This window comes from Grammomys surdaster, unplaced genomic scaffold (genome assembly GCF_004785775.1).
Source record: "Grammomys surdaster isolate TR1022 unplaced genomic scaffold, NIH_TR_1.0 145, whole genome shotgun sequence".
In the NCBI taxonomy this organism is placed as follows: domain Eukaryota; kingdom Metazoa; phylum Chordata; class Mammalia; order Rodentia; family Muridae; genus Grammomys; species Grammomys surdaster.
In genome coordinates, this window is record NW_021604603.1 from 3,185,444 (window position 1) to 3,206,204 (window position 20,761).

A 20,761-nucleotide genomic window follows, 5' to 3' on the forward strand; every position below is an offset into this window, starting at 1 on the left:
CTTCTCTCTCTCCCTCTCTTCTCCCCTCCCTCTCTCTCTCTTTCTCTCTCTTCACAAAAATCTTTTTAAAGATGTAAGGCAGTACATGCTACTCATTTACTTAAAACCCTATGTGGCTTTTACTTGGAGTGATACTGGGCACCAAGACCTTTGATGGCCTCTAAGGCTACTTAGGAACCTCCAGCATTGATGGCTTCCAATTTCCCAGTCTTTATAGCCTTCTGGCTCAGCAAACCTACCTTCCTTCCTTTACTCTCAGAACATACTTCCTACCCCCTACTTCCGTTTCTGCACATGCTGCTGCTGCTGCTGCTGCTGTACCACCCCCTTCCCTAGCAGAGCCTCTTCCAGGGCTGTCCTTCCCACCCTTCAGGTCTCTGTCCCCATCTCAGCAAGGCTAAGGCTGTCCTCAGCCACTGCGCTCACCGTTCTCCAGTATGTTCTACAGCTTCCCTCTAAGGTCATCCATTGCTTCCCCACCCTCTTCCAGAGCAGGGTGCTTGCCTTTGTTCTTAAGGCCTATAGCAGTACCTGGCACAAGGTACACACTCAAGCCTGTTGAATGAACCCAGTGGATGAATAATGAACAAAGCTGCCAGTGTTCAAGTGACGGCTGTGTGTCAGGCACTACAGCAGGCACACGTTGCTTCTCATTCAAGCATCCGTAGCCAGTGGAGGAAGTTATTATGAACCCAATTTGACGCACAGGACAACTGAGGCTCCAAGAGGTGATGAGCTCCTTGCATTAGCAGGGGCAGCGTCTGTATCATCCACAGGAGGCAGCTGGATGCCAAGCTGTACCTGAAGGCTCCTGGGACATGAGAACAGTAGGGCTCAATGGAGGCTCCATTCTAGTGTGACCAACTTACCCTGGTTTGCTGGGACTTCCAGGCATCTTATTTCTTATGCCAGAGGGTTTACACAGTCACCCCTGTACCCCTGAGCAAGCCAGAGCTGCCTCTATGGGCTACAGCTGGAGAGGTTGGTCCCTGCCTTTTTTTTTTTTTTTTCCTCAGGAATGGTGATGTTTCAGGCTCATCAGAGTCCATTCTACGAACCCTGTGCTCACTAAGCCTGTTCTCACTAAGCCTGTGCTCACTAAAAGGCTCCTATGACCTTTTCTGGACCCAAGCAAATGCAACAAAGTCCATTCTAGATAATATAAAAGGTGGGACTTGCCCTCACATAGATGTTCCCTCAAAGGGACATCTTGGTCCCTCTTGCCCTTTTCTTTCACACACACACACACACACACACACACCACATGAGTAAGTTTGTTCTCTCTTTTCACTACGTACGTATCTGGGGGATCAAACTCAGATCATCAGATTTGGCAGCAGGCACCCTTCCTCACTGAGCCATTTTGCCTGCCCCACACCCATTAGCTATTTGTCACTCATCTATCGGCCCCACCTTCAGCCATACAGACTGTACAAAAGCTTCCTTAAGAAGTCAAGTGGCTGCCCAGGTTCCCAGAGAGCTTCGCAGGAAGGCAGGGCGGGCCCTGGATGTCAGCCTGAGTAGCCTTGGGAATCCTCTCTGACACGTGGTGTTGCACAGGAAAGCCATGTGGGGCTGGGAGCCCTGCCAATTCCCAATTTTGGGCTTTCCACTTCATTCTTTCCACCCTGGAGAGGCTTCCCAGCCCTGATCTCAGCAGCTTTAATTTCACACAAAGACTTGTCCAGCCCAGAAAAATGTTTTGGGCCCTGAACTCCACAGTGGCTTCTCAAATACTTACACAGCCTCTTGGAGAGGGGAGGAGGACTTGGCAAGAAGGCTGTTCAGAAAACACAGGAAAAGGGGTTTCCCAAGAAATTCACGGGGAAAATTTGACCTGAGACAAATTTTCATAGAGAACACGAGAGAGACAGCCCCACCAAAATAGAGAGCGCCTCTAGCCTGAGAACCAGGCTGAGCACATACGCTGGGAGAGGCAAAGAGAATGTGAGTGTGTGAAGTCACTGTCCACACCCATGCTGGGAGTTGAGGGTGCCTGCTCAGGTTGGGGAGGCCAGAGTCAGGAGCAGTACCCATGGGTGTCTGCTGTAAGCCTGTGCAGGACCCAGGCCAGGAGAAGTCTGGCGTGGTGTGGTGTGGCTCCAGCAGGAGAGGACCTGGCCAGCCTCCTGTTCACACCAAAGATGGTGTGGGTAGAAGCACTGTTTATCAGAGTAGGCTCAGCTTCAGAAAGGGTGGATCTAGGTCACAAGGGACTTCCCAGCTGTCTGAATTATGATACCTTGCCAGAGGAGGTGGATGAAAAGCCTCTCCCACACAGACAGTACAAGGGAGACGTTTCTTGAGGTTGACTAAAGGCAGTTATTTCTTTTGGTGTGTGAGAATAAGACAGTGGGGTACATTTCAAGATCTGGATGCGTAGCTCCTTGGAAGAGAGATGCCTGGCTTACAGGTGACCTGGCTTCTTTCTCAGTCCTCATCTCTAAAATAAAAATGTAGCTTCAAGTTCTACTTAAAGCACTTCTAAGGCTTCTAAGGGGAGGAGTAACTTAAAATCAGAGGGTCTGTGGATGGAGCCAGCTCCTGCTCCTGGTCAAATGCTGCACTTTCAAGCAGTATAGAACACCCTTCCTGTTCCAATGCCTCCTGTTCAACACAGGTATAACCAGGGGACATGCTGTCCTAGACTCCTCCTAGGCTTGAGATGGAGGGACACACTCAAGGTCAAAGTAAGAGGACACTGGACTAGACAACAATGTTCTCTGTAGATAGGCAGCGTCTGCAGGGCCATCTTCATCATGCCCCTGCCCTCATCCCAGCCTACTCCATCCCAGCTCTGACATAGGGAAGAGAAAGATTCCCAGAGCCTTCACCCTCTCTACCCCTCTGCTTTGCCACCTTCCTGTATTGCATGCACGTGCTCCTCTCTAGCCAGTGCCATAGTCCCAGGGCTCACACCTTTGAGCTAAATAAAAACAGTGAAAAATCCACTCTTTTAAGGGTAGATGCGACTGGCTGTCTCAGCCAGTGAGGGAACACCAATTTTCTTTCCCTCCTGCTGAAGGCTCAAGGCAACACAACAGGTTAAAAGTCAACCGAGGAGGAACTGGGGACATAGCTCAGTTGGTAGGGGACTTGCCTAATGTGTACAAAGCTCTGGGCTTGATCCCCACTACCATACAAAACAAGATGAGGAAGTACAATATTGTAATCCTAGCACTCTGGAGATGTAGACATGCGGATCAGAAGTTCAAAGCCACCCTTAGTTACATAGCAAGTTTGAGGCCAGCCTAGCCTACATGAGACCTTGTCTCAAAAAGAGAAAAGGAAAGGGCTGGCGAGATAGCTCAGTGGTTAAGAGCACTTGTTGCTTTTGCCGAGGACCTGGGTTCAGTTCCCAGTGCATACAAGGTGGCTCATAGCCATCTCTAAGTTCAGTTCCAGGGGGTCTCAAGGCTTCTTCTGATCTCCTCTGGCTGGTACTGAGCACAAACACAGTGCACATACATATGTTCTGGTAAAACCTCATACACATAAAAGAAACCATAACTAACTAACTAACTAGAAAAAAATTCAAAGTAGGAGCCAGGAATGGAGGGAGCATGCCTATCATTCCAGCATTTGAGAGGTTGAAGCAGGAGGATCACTTTGAATAGAAGACAAACAAACAAACAAACACCACACTCACCTCAAACTAGATGCTGGAGTGTAATTCAGAGGTAGAAGGAATAGGAGGCCACTATTCAAACACTAAATAGACAAAAAAGGCAAAGCGAACTCAAGAACACACTGTAATGCTTGGCAGAGTCGCTGCTGAGCTGCCGAGGTACCCAGCACAAAGGTTCCATGCCAGGGATGTGGGGTGGGGAAGAGGATAAAGGAGGGACTGCTCTCAGGCCCTGAAGTTCTTGCTATGCTCTCAATTAAGATCTCCAGCCCTGCCTAGTACATTATTCCAGAAAACTCAGATGCTCAGCTCTGAGTGAGAAGGAGCTGGAGGCTAAGGGTAGTCAGAGTGTGGGGCTGCATCTGGATAGCTCTCTCCTGGATTACCTAATTCAGCTCTAAGCATAAACTAGACAGAAAAATTCCAGGGTGCTAGAGGCCTTCCCTGTTGGGGTGGGGGAAGGCACTTACACCAGATTCACCCTCCTGTATTCCCAATGCCTCCCATTCAAACATTAGCAGGAACCCTTCTCACTCCTCCAGTGCACATCATGATTCCTCTGGCCCACACTGCTCACCCCCAGGCCGGCCAGCCCCCTTCCAGCTGTTTGAATCAGGCTGTGCACATGTGTCCCTCCCTCCAAGATACTCCAGCGTGAGACCTTAAGTGAGCACTAACAGATTTACTGGAGGTGTGGCGGCTCAGTGGACCACGCTAGTCTCTGCAGCCAGGCCCAGAGAAGTTGCTAGGAAGGAACTTGGCAGCCCTGGGAGAGGTGGGGCAAGAGTCCAAGGAGAAGGCTAGAGGCAGAGGCCAAGATCAAATGTTGCACCTTTCAGACTCATGAGCTCTGCCAAACTGATATTCCAGAGTGAATTATGAATATTAGAGAAGAAAGAAAACCAAAATTGCCAGGCACCTGTCTTCCCATCACCCCTAGTCCATCTATACATTCACCTAACTCTGTACCTCCCTACATTAACCTTCCCTGGAATGGTAGTATCTAATTGTGTGTGTGCGTGTGCGTGTGTGTGTGTGTGTAGTCTTGCTTCCACCTGTTGGAGAGCAGGGAGAAAGTACTAGAACTTTCAATTTTACCTTGTCCATTTCTAGGCGGGTATATCTTGTTATATAAAGAGTTTTAGTGTTTGAAGGACTAACAGCAATTCAGATGTGCCACAAGTGAACATTTACTGAGCGTGTATCATTTTTTTTGTCCAGACTGATAACGCTATTAGAAGTTTCAGGTTTGAGGTCAGAGCTGAGGGACGAGCACTTGTCCAGCCTTGGCAGACCTCCAGCTTGATCCCCGGCACTTTTCCCAGGATGGTGGTGGAAGGGGGATTTTGATTTATTTTAGTCTGCCCTTTGGAGGAAAAGCCCAATCCCAATAAGTTCCAGATAATGGGAAGATGGCCACTTGTAGGTAGAATGCAGGGACAGGAACACAGGAAAACCACAGAGGTCTTAGGGTGACAGGAGCTGTCAATCTAAATCTTGAAATTAGTGAACTCTAAATCATAATTTGGTCTGTCTTCAAATAGATTCTTCTCCCTCTGGCTATTTCCTGGAAGAATGTCATCTTCTAAAACCCAACAGCTACTTAGTAGTTGGGGAAGACAAAGATGCTTGCTTTGTAAGCTAGGAGTACTCTGGAGGGTTGCAATCACCACACAACATGGCCAAGCTGGAGTACCCCTGGACAAGTCTTAGATGACACAGAGGGGCGGGATCTAACAATCTCCCAAGCCCCTTTCCTCTTCATCTTAGCTCCTCTGCTCTATGCTCCCTCAGCACTGTCCTTTCCCCAATACAGCGTAGTGGCAAGATTTTAGAATTATTTTTCATTTGTGTGTAACTTCTATTGGCCTGTAAGCTCTGTGAGAGGAGGGACAGTGCCTACTCTCATGGTCACCAATGTGAGGTCATCTACATAGTAGGTACTAGTTGTTGCATGTCGCTGGAAGGCGTATCAGGTGACCTTAGTTGCTGTGCTGTCATCCTGTGTGTGGGGGACAATGTGGAAGCTGGAGATTGGACATGAGATGGAAAATCCAACCAGCATTTATCTACATCCAAATGCAACAGAAATTGTCTCTAGCCATCTGAAAGAAGCCTTATGTCAGTGATTTACAGTTTATTTAAAGCTCCCTTTTCTGATCTCTCTTCTCTGTGCCCAGAAGTTCCTCCCACTTGCCAACCTACCTGTTCCCCAGAAAACAATGTTTCCCCTAACTAGGGTACTACGACAGAGGGGGCATATGGAAGGCTCCTATGTGGGAAAAAGAAAACAAACTTCTATCTAGTCACAAAGAGTCTCTTCTTACCCAGCATCCTCCCTCCACACAAGGGAATAGGGAGACTGAGAACACGCCTCCTTATCCTGTCCTCGAGGCAAGGGGAACCCTACCCCAGACTCAACACAGGTTCCCTCCTCACGAGACTCTGAGATGGGGCAAGCTCAGAGGATAAGGGTTCTCTTCTAGCCCTACCACCTGAGCTGCTCAGCGCTGTGGGACTTGGAGAGATTTCCAGAAATGGGGCAGAGAGAGAAGATGAGAAAACAAAAGAGGGTGTGGAAGAATTGGGGTTGGAAATCTGAAGCTAGGCTGGGTTACACAATGACGCGCTGTCAAGCAGAAAAGGACGAGAAAACTTGGGATGGGAGAAGGGCTTATGAGGCCCAATCCTCCCTGAGGGTCTATAGGCAGCTAATGATTTCAGGGGGTGGTAGGGGTCAGAGTCCTTCCCCCCCCCCCAGGGTGAGTACCCACTGGTAAGGTACCCATGCTCCTGTAAATGACCTGTCACCCATGTTTATGTAACACCTCTAATGAAATCCAATGGGTCCTTAGGAGAAGAGGAGGAGGAAGACTTGACAACATGAGAGTAGAAGGGGGATGAGCTGGGGGGTGATCAGGGGGAAGGAGGTGGGGACCAGAGAAGGTGATGGCAGATGTGATAAAAATGCATTATACACATGTATGAAAATGTTGTAATGACGCCCATTATTAGATAGAATTGATAATATAGTATTGTAAACTTTTTTTTTTAAAGAAGGGAATTGGAACTGGGAAAGAAGCAAGAAAATGAAAAAGTTCCATCACTGCTAAATGATAAGCCCGAGTTGACAAAGGGTCCTGCTAGCTCCCAGCCCTGAATCTTAGCTTCTGTTTATATAGAGCCATAAAGACTGAGAACTTAGGGGTGGAGTGATGGCTAGCACTGACTCTTTTCCAAGGGACCTGGGTCTGGTTCCCAGCACCCACATGGTGATGACTCACAACCATCTGTAACTCCAGCTCCAGGGGATCTGATGCTCTATTTGTATTCTACAGGCAACAGGCTTGCACATGGAACAGATACATACTATGCAAACACTGCACTGACACACATATGGTCAGACAAACAAACAAACGTAGACTGGAACCTGTGGCTCCTTCTCATTTCTCTAAATGTCCCTCCTCTTTTCTGGTCACTCTCTAATCCTTGTGGAGAGTCACAGTCAAATGCTGAAGACAACGAGGTCCCCACTCCCAGGTCCTCTTTGTTCTGACCTACTCTAGACGGAGGAGCACCTGCACTGTAACACATGAATGCAACAGGCAGTGTTAGCATGCACATCGAGCCCATTCCCATGTCTTATCAGTCATCAAAATGCAAAACCGGGGCTGGAAAGATAGCTCAGCATTTAAAAGCACTTACTGCTCTTGCAGAGGATCTGGGTTCAGTTCCCAGTACCCACATGTCAACTCACAACTACACGGAACTCTAGTTCCTAGGGCACCATGACACCAACTTCTGGTGTCTTCAGGCACCAGCATTCATGATGCACATTAACTCATTCAGGCACCTACACACAAGGCAAACCCCATTTTAAGTCCTCCGTAATTCTGTACAAAATAGGCAACAGAACATTGATAGGCTGTAAGCCAAAAAATAGAAACTGCTCCAACGTTTTCTACCTGGTACAAAGACCTCAGGCAGGTCATTAAAACCCTTTAGCCTAGACAGAGAATATTGAAATTAAGTGCTAGTCAAACAACAAAGTTAATCCATAAAAAGTAAGAAAATTAATTAAAAATCAAGTCATATCTGCCTCTAGAATTGTATAAACAGAAACTAACAAAATCATGTTACTGTCAAAAATCTCAAGCTCCTTTAAGGCTTCTTATTAGCTATAATTTAAAGAGTTCTATCTACACCAAGCATGTTGTCAATCCAAGCAAAAATGAAATAAGGGGACACTCTATTTTCCTTACGACTACCACACCCCTCCCTCAACAGGCTAGCTTCAAACGTCCATGCTCCTGGGAGTCTCCTCTCAGCTCCTGAGTAAGAAGGGCTTTAAGCGCATGCTCCCCAATTTACTCAAATGTATTTCACCCTGGTTTCTAACTAGAATCTAGATTCACTCTTGTATCTTTATTCCCATTTTTAATCTTCAGGAGCCTCCCACAGGTGACAAAATCATATTAGGCTGAGAGGCATCTTCGAATGGTCTTCTGGCAACAGACTGGCTTCTTAGAGAAGGTAAATTGTCATAGCTATATGAAAGGGTTAGAGAGACGAGAGGAAAGTCTAGATCCTGGTCTGAGAAGCCCTCAGGTTTTAGCTTACTGGATTCCCAAGTTCCACTTTGTCAAAGAAACATCTGACCAGAATAATAATAGAAGGAAGACAGAAAGATCCAGCTTCAGTTTTGATGTAGGTCTGTAAACACCTGTGTAGTCTCAGGAAAGCACAAGAAGGTACAGACTTTCCTTATAGCCTATACACTTGTAAAAGTCACTGAGAAAGTCACTTAGGGGACATGCGTGGTGGTGCATGCCTATAATCCTGGGACTTAGAAAAGCTAAAGCAGGAGGATCCCAAATTCCAGGTCAGCCTTGTTGGAAGAGTGAGACTGTCCCAGGGAAACAATCACGGTGGTGGTGATGGTGGGGATGGTGGGTGTGGCAGCACATGCCTATAAGTTCTAGTGTGTGGGAGGCTGAGGCAGGATGATTCGTTTGCGTTTGAGACCAGCCTGGGCTCTGGAGTGAATGAAACCTTATTTCAATAAATAAATAATAAAACAACCAACCAACCAAAAGCAACAGCAACAAAAGTTCAGCTAGCAGGAAGTGGACAGTATCCAAAAGGTAGTATTAGACACAAGCTAGACGGCCCAGGGAGCTGACTGAAAGCAACTAAGCACTGTCATCCTAAGATCAGGCCTCTGAGATGACAGGGAGCACGGGGAACAGACAGCAGCTGCAGTCACACATACCTTAGCCATGTTAGAGACTATGTTTCTTTGAAACTCATGGGTGCTCACACCCTAGCAAAATCTCCAGGCATATGGCCTATATTTAATTTATTCAACACCTATTATCAGTTTCAACATGCACACACATGCGCACATGTGCACCATACTACTTAATTCCAGTAACTCTATGGGCTAGATATAAACATTATTTCAAATACCTGAACTCAGAGCTTGTAAGATATATACCTGGCCTGTGATGCTATTTATGTGGGAGACTGAGGTAGGAGAATCATGACCTGAAAGCCTGCCTACAGTACAGAGTGATTTCAAGTCCAGTCTGAGTAACATAGTAAGAATTTGTCTTAAATTAAAAAGCAAAAAAGATGGCTGAGGCTTCAGTTTAGTGGTGGTAGTGGTGGGGCTTGTACAAAGCCCTGGATTTGGTCCCTACATGGTGGGGAAAAATTTTTATCAGACAGGGTTTAAAAAAAAAATCAGTAATCCCAGCACAGAAAATACCAATTTATCCAAAGTCATGCTTATGACATGCCAACCCATTTCTGTGTACAGTAAGGCACTCAAATGGCTGGAATATTACTTCCTGTAGTCTTTTCTCATGCACTGAACTTTAAGATTAGTGTGAGGAAGATATCCACCTTAAACTAGCTCTTCTGTAATCAAAATCTCATAGAATGAGAAAATAGATTATATTGATAAGTGCATCTACATCACAAAGAAGTACCCCATACTATGGACTGATACAAAAACAGGAGGAGAGAATGATTCTGAGAATCATAGCTCTTAAACACGGCAGGGAAAGAAAGCTCTTCATGTCCTCTCTTCAATGGCCATCGCTGGTTTAGACGACTGTGCTCTTCCCACTAGACAAAAAACCAACTTATTGGGTCTCCAGAAATGTACTTTCCCTAGAAGCTAGACAATATTTCAAAATCCTAGTCACTGTCCTCCAATCCCCAACCCTTGAAATGGCTTTTACCTTCTATAGGGGAGGTTTTCAGTCTAGCGCAGATTTCCTGTACACCTCCATAGTGGGCACTGATCTGGGTCACTGCATCAGCTGCACGAAGCTCCATGAGCTTCCTCAGGTCCATCAAGGTGCAGCCAAACTCCCCTTCATAGCTCTCAGCCACTGAGTTGGCTGGCAAGTGATGTCCTGATGGATTCGTCATTTTGCCTTCTTCGGTTACCAGACTCTCAACCAGAGAAGATGTAGAGTTTCCTCTCTAACTGATCAGTGTCTCTTGCCTTCTCTTCCCCGTTTCTTCCCACTTCTTTCTTCTCTGGGAGCCCAGTTAGGGGACAATTTGACAATATCTTGTGCAATAAGTTTCAGAGTAGCAACACCAGGCCTAGATCCTTTCTTCTGTATTAAGTCTACTAGTGAGAGAGGAAGAGGTTGGGGGAACTTAGTAGAAGACGGACGTAGTGTCACGATGATTGGTGTCCTCTGGGTGGAAATGGTTGTCCAGAGTAGGTAGGTTCCTAGTTTAGACTACTTGTCCATATAGAAATGTAAAAAGGATAAGCATGTTACCATGGAGGCAACCTTAACAACAACCAGCAACTGCGATGGTAGGCCGGCGTCAGGAGAAAGAGGAGGGCTCCCTGGATAACGATGATGGCTAGACCTCTGGAATAGAGATGCAAAAAAAGACAAAAAGAAACAATTAGAACAGCCATGAGGATCCAGGATCTGCAAGGTACTCTCCAGCAGAAGGGTTTAAATGACAGTTGGTGTCTGAACGGAACTGAGAACCAAGGCCTAAGCTGAGTGTCCAGACTCATGGGAAGCCCTGGGTAGGCCTGCTGGCTGGTAATGTAGAGAATTTATTTCAGAAACATCATCTTTAAGTCTTACTTCTTCCAAATCAAGGCACACAAATTAACTTAAGAAACTCGCATATAAAAGGTTGTAACTGCTAATGCTCCCCACCCCGCACACGCACACACTTCACGGGCTGACTGATTACAGGATACATTAGTCTAGCCTTACCTGTAAGATGTGAGAAGAATCAGAAAAGGAATCTAGACCTAAGGGGGCTGAAGCACCCTGTGCACCATCTACTCCTGACACAGACGTTTACAAACCAGGAAGACAGGCTGATAAAAGGTCTCTTAGAACGCTCAGCCTTCAGTGGTATGAAAATTTGGAAACCTATAAATGGCAGTTATCTGGCACCAAATTTCGGTCTCAGGGCTAAGCCCTCCCAGAGGCTTTTCCTGGTAAGGAAAGAATGAAACACGCTAACAGTTTATGACACAGGGTGGGTTCAGTTTTCTATAAGGGGTAGGTGGACCTCTGAGGAAGAAAGATAGTGTAAGTCTGAAGCCTATGAGTGTTCAAGTCTCTCCAGTGTAGGAGAGATAAGAGAGCGGTCTGTTCAGCCCATAAACAGGCCCCAACGCTGTCCTTAGAGTAAGGGAGCACCAAAGGGACTCATGTTAGCATAGTGACACATCAGAGAAAGATAGGCATTTTTCCTTCAGCAAGACAGAAGTTACCTAGAGCACACACTAGCTGAGGTGTGTAGGCACAGCTAAGTGTATTTGGGGATGGGTGGGGCTGAAGGTGGCTTAGAGACTGAGCTGAACTCTATGCTCAGCTGCAGACAAGGGCTGGCTACGTGTTATACACCAGCCACTCCGATATGAGAGGCTCAAGTACATGGGGCCCCATTCTGGTTAAATAGCAACCCCTCAATTGGTTTATGTTGCCAGGGGCTGGCAAGGGACACCAACTGGCTGGGTAATAAACAGATGCTTTTTTGTTTACAGTGGTGGACACAACTCTAGAGTCATCAGAGAAGTACTTGGTTCTTTTTATCAATTATTTTCTCCAGAAGTCCCATCTGGCCAAAGCCCCTGGCTGATTCCAACCAATCCCTTTTTCAGAGAGGTTCCTCTGGGATGGAGGTTATCACACCTCTGCCCCTCAGCCAGCACACCCCATCCATCTCCCCAGTACTCCAACTTACAATGAGTTAAGCGAGCAGAGAATCCCGAGCAGCTTTCCTGAGGCAGGAGGTCTAACTCCCTCACTAAGACTGGTGTAGGAGCAGGACTCACACTAGCTTCCTATTCAAATCCCATGGAAAGAAGATTCGAGGATGGTACAAGAAGGGGGACACCCGTTCACGTAACTCTGCTGTCATAATTGCTTAATTATTCTGCTAATTATTTTTGTTAATTTCTTACTATACCTAATTTATTGTGTATGTACACTTGTATGCATACACAGGTATATGTGCATTTTTGTGTGTATACATGTGCTTAGAGAACATAGGCAAGCTTTGGGCTAGGGTCTCTCATTGACCTAGAGCTCCCCATAGACTAGGCTGGCTGGCCAGTGACTTCCAGAGATCCTCCTGGTTTTGCCTACACCCAGAGCTGGGATTATATTATGTGGCATATTTTTATGTGGGTGATGGGGACTGAACTCAGGCTTCCAGGCTTGCATGCAAGCATTTTACCAAGTAAATTCTCTCTCCAGTTTCTGTGCCTAATCTCTAAACTTGATCACCAGGTACAGTGGTGTACTCTTATGATCCCAGCACTCAGGAAGCCGAGGCAGGAATGTTCCAAGTCCCAGGCTTAGTCTGAGGTACAAAGCAAGTCCCTTTCTCTAAAATTAAATGATATAAGTATCTTCATTTAGGAAAAAAATCTTCTATGTATGAGTATGTATAGGGTTCTGTTGTTCTCAGGGATCCAGTGGGTATCTTGGAATGCATCTCCCCCCACAACTGTCGGGGCTTTATCCCAGTTTAGTTCTCTAAGCCTCTAAGGGATGAGAGGGGCTACAGCAGCAAGAGACCCATCTTGACCCTTAACCTTTGAAGGGGATGTCCAAGGCAATGCTGATGAGCATGAAACTGGAAGTCAGACTTTAATTTCCTTTCTTCTTTTTCTTTCTTTTTCTTCCTTCCTTCTTTCCTTCCTTCCTTTTCCTTTCTCTTCTTTTCTCCCCCCCCCACCTTTTTTTTGAGATAGGGTTTCTCTGTGTAGCCTGGCTGTCCTAGAACTTACACTGTAGACCAGGCTGGCCTCAAACTCCAAGATCTGCCTGCCTCTGCCTTCCCAGTGCTGGGAGTAAAGGCGTGCGCCACCACTGTCTGGCACAGTTTACTTTTCTTAGTTTAAAATTTTTTATGTATGTAGGTATTTTAACTGCATTCGATGTCTGTGCAGCACTTCCATGCCTTGTATCTAAAGAGGCTAGAAGAGGGTGTCCAATCCTCTGGAGATTGAGTTACTGACAGTTGTGAGCTGCTGTGTGGGTGCTGGGAATCAAACTTGAGTTCCCTGGAAGAGCAGCCAATACTCTTAACTGCTGAGTCACCTCTCCAGCCTCTACAGACATTCTTGCTATGGACTGTCCTGGGGCTCACTATACAGTGTTGGCTGAAAATTCATGATCCCCCCCCTTCTGCCTCCCAAGTGCTGGGATTACAGGTGTGAACCACTATTCGTGACAGGAGATTTTTATTGTTTCTGTCCCTGCCCACTACCGTGTTTATTCTGTGAAGCCATGAGTTCTTTTACCCAACTTGCTCACTGTCTTCTCCCCATTGCCTAAAAGAGAACTTATATCTTGTGGGCACTCAGCTGATATTTTTATTACTGAATACACTGGTAGCACATTCAGAAACACCCATGCTACTCTACCAGTCACCTTTAGCCTGCTAAGAACCTTTAATTGGGAGAAGTCAGCCATACCTAACACATCGTGTTAAGGTAATAATAAAGGAAGGCGATTCTGGACTTAATGAACGAGCATTTCAGAATGTTAGAATGTTTGCTGTTCAGCACAGGGCATTCTAGCAATGGGAGAAAAACCTCACTTGATGTGAGTGAACTTTTGTTTACTTGTCCTTTAAGCAAAAGAACAATTGCTCCATGAACCTCTTCAATGTTCCTCTCCAGGGAGCCCTCCAAGGAAAAGAAAATTACAAGGCAGCTCCCTTAGCAATACCATGAGCTGGGTTGTAGCCACTAGCAAGAGTCACTAGCATCTATGGTCCTGGGTCTCAAAGGAAGAGAAAGGGCTGTCTAAGTCCAGATTCCTTACTATGAACCTCTCTGCAGGTTCAAGAGAGAGAAAGTCTTCCTCTCACACAGATGATTAGAAGGCAGAATGCTACAGAACGGCTCCAGGAGAGTCAGAGACATATACTCGGCACATCAGCTGTCCAGCCATTGATTCAGAGTCCGAGTAACAGCACGTGATGGAGACCTCAGGTTTCAGAGGGATCCACTAAAGCCCTGCTGCACTGACACACGAGTTCCTAGAACGTGAGCTCTTGGTAACTGCTAAACTTCCTCCTACCCTTATTAGGCAACTGCTGAAGAAAAAAATCTGTGAGCCTTCAATACTCCAGCCAGAGAGGTGCTATCTCTGTGAGGTCAGGATTAGTCAGTCACCCGGAAGAAAGCATTCTGGGCTAGGTACGTTTTCCATCCTGTCTCCAGCCTTTTCTAACCCAGGGGATAATAGGCTAGAAGGTTGAAGTCTCCTCCTTTCTTCCTGGGGCAAGAAATCACATTACTTCATGTGATCACTCTGCCCTGCTTCCCAATGCTCCCGAGATGCATGACACCCAACGCCTTCTGATAATCGGTGCAGTAAGACTCATTATCAAGTACCCCAAATAAGGAAAAAACCCCTATGATCTAGGTCAGAAAAGCTCAATAACAGCCTGATTAGTTTTTCTTTCAGTTCTGTCCAAGGAGCCACTTCCTCCAAGATTCTCTCCTGGGGTACTGAAGAAGGGGTTCATTTCCAGACCATCAGGGAAAGGGGGGTGACTCTGCCTATGTAGGTGACAGAGAAGGTCATCTTTGTAGATATGGAAGGAATCTGTCCCCCAATCCTCCCAGGCCATAGCTGCCACTGAAACTGTATGAGGCACAGGCAATAACAAAGCATGCTGGGAAATGGAGAAATGGGGTAGGGAGCATGGACGTAGGCCTCCAGGTTGCTGCAGCACTGCAGACAGACAGACTGCCTGGAGTAATACATGACACGGATCACTCAACTACAGCAGCTCAGGAGAGCAGACGTTCACATTCCACTCTGTTCTGTCCTTTTCTCTGGGTAAGAGTTTTTGCTTTAGGGTAAGTTGTTAGTACCAGGAGTCACTATCAAGCACGATGTGAAGGTGACATAGGAGAGCTCTCTGGGTAGGTAAGAAAGCTGGCCCCGTCTATGGGATGCACCAGACTGAGATCTGAAAGCTGCTCCTTAGCTCCCCAGGGCACCTGTTATCTGCTCTGATGAGTGTTCCTCATCCCAAAGGGGGCTCCACTTTTTCTCACAGTCAGGAGCAGTCCAGGGGTGAAGAGAGGTGGGAATATTATTTCCTGGGTACATTCTGGGTACATTCACTGTGATAGGTGCTATACTTGACACTTCATGTAAAAATGAGAAAGATACCAAGTGTATATAATATGAACACAACTATTATACAGTCCCTAGTACAGTGGCTGACAAGGACTGGGTGCTGTGTTTCCCGTAGATATTATCATCACTGCATACGCTGAGTCACTGAATGTCTCTCAACAACCTTATTTTACAGCAGACAAATATGTCTCCAGAGAGCCAGGGTTTGAGCTCTAGTCTGAACCCAAAACCACTCTAACTCAGAAACGTAAGCAAAGCTACAGGGAAATGAAAACAAAGCTATAGAGGCACCCCTAAACCATAAGGGCCCACAGAGACCTATTGGTCTCTAGATCATGACCCATAAAAGCTTTGATATCGGTGAAACACCCTTTGATTTTTCCAAGTAGTGGTAGACTCAAAGCTCACCATAGAAGACATGGCCCAAACCTTCCTCTCTCTCCCACTCCATATCACCACCCCGACACCATCCCAAGGCAGGATGAACTGGGTTCTAGATTGGCAAGGCTCTAAGGACATGCAGTCCCCCACATGAAAAGAGCCAAGGAATGCAGATACACATCTCATCCCTCCATCTATCTTGGCCTTTCTACCCCTAATGAGAGGTCCTGCTCAGGTCTGAATCTCTCTGGCATTCCCACACTCCCAAAGAGTCAAGTGGGCTGGGGTATGGAACTGAGATGGTGGGGTGCTTGCTTAGCCTGTAGGAGGTCCTGGGTTCTATCCACAGGACCACATGAACCAGAGCCAGAGTGGTTCTGAAATCCTAGTACGTGGTAGAAGCAAATCAAGAGTTCAAGTCTGGCTTATATACTGAGCATGACGTCAGCCTGGCCTGTGTGAGATCCCATCTAAAAAGGAAGGCCAATGAGATAGCTCAGATAGCTCGTATGCTGTCAAGGCAGATGGTCTGACTTTGCTCTCTGGGACATATATGACAGAAAGAATGGATTCTCACACGTTGCTCTCTGACATCCATCCGTGAGCCTTGGCCACATCCGCATGCACACACACACACACACACACACACACACACACACACTCCCCCATACAAACAAGTAAACGGAATTTTAAAAGTTTTGATTGTTTATTTTTAAAGGAAAAAAAAAAAACAAAGTTAGCAAGAGCCTGGCCATGCAGATCTTCTAGTCCTTGGGAGGCCAGAGGCAGAGAGATGGAAAAGTTCAAGGCTAGTTGGGGCTACACAGAAGCTCTAGGCCATCAGGCTGTCTCAAAGACAAAATAAGAACCTGGCCCCGTAGGCTGCTGGGTCTGAACTGTCCTGAGCTGGCCCTTCACATAGCTCCCAGATAGACTGACCTAAGCATCTCCCCCTTTAGATACATGGGAGGGATGTCAGAGGCAGAAGGCAGGACTTTGTCAGAGTGTTGGTAACGTTTAGGTGGTAGTGATACTGCTTTTCATCACTTCCCAAGAGCTACACTCACAGCAGGAAGCCACGTGAGGCAGGGCACTGGACCACAGGATGGCACTCTGTGGCCAGATCCAGGAATCTGTTGCTGCGCTCAGTTAGCATTTAGACCTGGGTGCCTTGGGCCAGTCCTTCCTGAGGAGAGAGTACTGCTTCCTGGTTAGGTGTGGTAGTGCATGTCTCTAAGCCCATCCCAATTCAGGATAGTGAAAGGAGGAGGAGGAGGAGCAGCAGCAGCAGCAGCAGGAGGAGGAGGAGGAGGAGGAGGAGGAAGAGGAGGAGGAGAAGAAGGAAGAGGAGTTGTTCAAGACCAACCTGAGATACAGAAGAAAGAAATGCAATGTCAGCATTTGAGGAATGACCTAAAGAAAGTGTGACTTCAGAGAGCCACCATCCATCCTCCTCTCCAAAGCCACCAGGTATTTCTAAGTTAAACTAAGTACAAAGCACATTTGGACCTAGCAAACCTGGACCCAGCAAACTAACCCTAGGTTTACCACATAACAAAGTTCTCATGCAGGACCTGAAGAGGGTGTACACAATGATTTCCATGGCATGTTATCTGTTGTGACAGCCAGTTGGCTTGAATTTCCAAGAGACTTAAGGATTCACTAGATGGTAACAGGTCAGGCATAGAGGTGGGAGCAGGAACGTGCCTTCCTTCCAGGGCACTGTCACAGCCTTCCCTCCACTCTCAGCTCCATCCTATAAAGGCACTCATATTATCAGGACAGGATAAGGCAACCCCCGGGGACCCAGAGCCAGGGTCCTCTTCGAAATCATCTGGGACACACTGGCCCAGGTCATCTTCATCCTCTTGGGACTAGATGACCATTGTGCTCTCTCTGTGTGTGTGTGTGTGTGTGTGTTGGGGTATGCAGAGTTAAAAAGCAAGCATATCTTTCTTTTGGTAAAGAGTGGATTTTGGGTGGGAGAGACAATACCATCTAGAAGGTCTAGCATCTGGGGAGCTGGCAGCCTCCCTACCCCGTGATCATGAGAAACGCTTGGGAAAATGGTCAGCTGGAGTATTTGCTTCTCACCCCTCGGATCTAGAACAGGAAGCTACTGGGCTACATTCAGTGCCCAAGGGCAATGACACTCAAGCATTTGGTATAGACACATTCTTGGATGACAGAGATTGCCTTTCTTGGGGTTGCTGTGTTTTTTCCACACATTGGTTCCTAGGGAACAAAGCAGCTTTTCAGCAGCTGGATTTTCAGCAGCTGGATTGGCTCTGGAGTTATTTTTAGAAATAAATTCCATCTGATTCTGTCCTGTTCATGGAGGGAAATGGAGGGTCAATCCCTCCTGGCTATAGAGTATGGACCTGCTTGCTCCAGGTGACTCCTCCTCTTGTCTACCACAAAGGAGTGGCAGGGCAGCTGCTCTGTGCCTAGGATCTCCACATGAAAGACAGCAAAGTGACATTGCCAAGTGACATAGACACTCGTTAGGATGGCCAACCATTTGCCCCTTTTAACCCCTTGAGTCCCACTGTACATAGAAAATGAGCTCTCATCACCCGGGCCTTCCTGGAGTTCTCTTATCCCAACTAGTTCCTGGAAGACACAGGTAAAGAATGAGGCCAGCTTGCTGGAAAGGTGTTTATTAAGAAAGCAAACAAAACACAACAACATCAACAACAACGAAAATCAACACCAACTGGGTGTGCACACACACATCTATTATCCCAGTACTTAGGGGGATGAAGCAGGAGGATTACCATGAGTTTGTGGCTATAAGGTAAGACACTATGTTAAAATGAAACAAAACAAAAACAAAAAACAAAAAACAAAAGAAGGGAAGGGAGGAGGAGGGAGAGAGGGAAGAAAAGAAGGCTTTGGATATAGGAGGGACACCAGGACTCCTGGAAGATGGCCCTTTCTCAGCTTCCAGATCAAGACTGAAGCCAGCCTAGGAATGGATCTATCTATCTATCTATCTATCTATCTATCTATCTATCTATCTATCCATCCATCCATCAATCATCCTCCTTCCCTCCATTCCTTTCCTCCTCAACCTTATTTTTCTCAAGATAGGGTTTCTCTGTGTAGCCTCAGCTGTCCTAGAACTCGCTCTGTAAACCAGGCTGGTTTTAAACCCAGAAGTCTGCTGGCCTCTGCCTCCCAAGTGCTGGGTCTACAGGCATATGTCACCACCGCCAGTCTGAGAATGGACATTTCTAACAACCGGATAGAGAAGCCATTGGTCAGGGCAGCATTTGAGAGCCCCACATGGATTCTGATGCTTTCTACCATCCCCTCCCCCATATAAATCAGCAGCTCCTCATGGTTACAGGGCTTTGAAAGCATTGTAGAGCACTGCCCTAGCGACAGGCTGACAGGCGAAGGCAAGGCCATGCCACCTCTCTGCTCTTGTCAGGTGCTCTTTGGATGCTGGTGTCCTTTTTCATCTCAGAGACCCATGAGCATTCAAGGAGAACTACCTCTTTTTATAGGCTACAGCAGGGGACTGAGTTTATTTAGGAACTTGGGCTCAGGTAGAGCGGAACCCCTGTCATTTCCGCTTTCTGTCTCTACAGGAGAGGAGGACAGGTGGGAGCATCACACAGTGAGAACTTCTCACTTCCTAACCCCCACCTCATCCCCACCCTGCCTAAGGGCCAGGCCCACTGTCTTCAGGACAACCCCCCCCCCCACAAGCCTGCCCACTGCTCCCAGGCCAAGGGCCTCAGTGTGCTGGTGGGGGTTAGCAGCTGCTGTTTTCCAGGCTGGCTGACAGGCTGTTATAAACACTCGTTTTAGGTTGCTATGGCAAAGAGAGTGTGTAGCCTGGCTACAGTGAAGCTATTTATGTGCCTGAACTGGCAGAGTGGTATGTTTTTTATTTTACTTTGAAAGTTTTCCTTTCCCAACCCCCTAGAACGACATTAAAAATGGTGGGGGAGGGGAAGGGGACCACAACTTTCTCAAGAACAAAAATGAACAGAGTCAGAAAACAAAGCTTGAGCCTTGGGCTGGATAGGGGAAACTGGAAGTGAGGGCATGAGTGAGCCAGCACCTTAAAGAAGGGAATGCCTGGCTTCTGCCCACAAGCGCACCTTACAGATTGGGAGCTGGAGGCCCAGCTCATCAAGGGAAAGAGCCAACTCCAGGTCCCTGTCACCTTCTTATAAGCTTCTACCAAGGAGAAAGACAAAGCCTCTTTGTCATCACCCTCCAACCACAGCACCCCTCACTGTCTCATGTCCTGTCACCGGGATGAAGTCGGGAGAGGAGCCTCAAAACTACCACACCCTTGCATGGGGGGCAAGGCTGTCTGTAATGGAACCTAGCCACAGGTGGCTGGAGGTTTACAGGGAACAACCTCTTCAGGTGCTTCTCAAGAGACATACATTCCTCTGCTTGTCCTCTCCAGTGTGTGTGTGTGTGTGTGTGTGTGTGTATCCCTACACAACACATCTGAGATGTTAGTAGAGGTGGTGAGGACCCATCATACCATTGAGTAGGTCTTTAAGTTCAAATGCTACAGGAGGATTAAAACTGAGTCTAATTTCTGCTTAGACACTGTGTCTCCGGGCCACCAAGCATAGTAAAAAAATTATATACATATGGCAGAGGCAGAGAATGATCAGAAATCAGGCTCTCAACTTTGTTTCTGAGTACTATGGCTCTCAGCCTTGTTGACTCTCCCACCCCAAAATAAAATAAGGAGAGAGGAAGGAAGAAGGAAGGAAAGAAAGGTAGAAAGAAAGAAAGAAAGAAAGAAAGAAAATTAGAAAGAAGGAAAGAAAGAAAGAAAATAAGAGAAAAGAAAAGAAACAAGCCACATACTTGCTCAAGAGGAGCAAGAAAGAAATCACTAGTCATGGGTCCATGTGTGCACCTACTTACGTGTACACACACAGAGAAGTACACTGAAAATGTCTAGTGACTTCTCTAAAGATTCTGTAGTCACTTAATGGCAGAGAGGAGAGTCACCTTCCAGGGGCCAGTGGCTAGAATGTTCAATCCCAGTACGAGAGAGAGAGAGAGAGAGAGAGAGAGAGAGAGAGAGAGAGAGAGA

At 46.9% G+C, this 20,761-nt stretch overlaps 1 protein-coding gene across 4 annotated transcripts in view; it reads right to left on the reverse strand.

Moving 5' to 3' along the window:
• Atp2b4 (ATPase plasma membrane Ca2+ transporting 4) overlaps window positions 1-20,761 on the reverse strand; it is a 98,669-nt gene that overhangs the window by 37,427 nt on the left and 40,481 nt on the right. For all 4 annotated transcript variants that reach the window (XM_028764595.1, XM_028764594.1, XM_028764593.1 and 1 more), the window contains exon 2: window positions 9,877-10,530. In XM_028764595.1, the coding sequence (XP_028620428.1) occupies window positions 9,877-10,069 (193 nt within the window). In that variant the 5' untranslated portion in view covers window positions 10,070-10,530. The remainder of the gene's footprint in view (window positions 1-9,876; window positions 10,531-20,761) is intronic.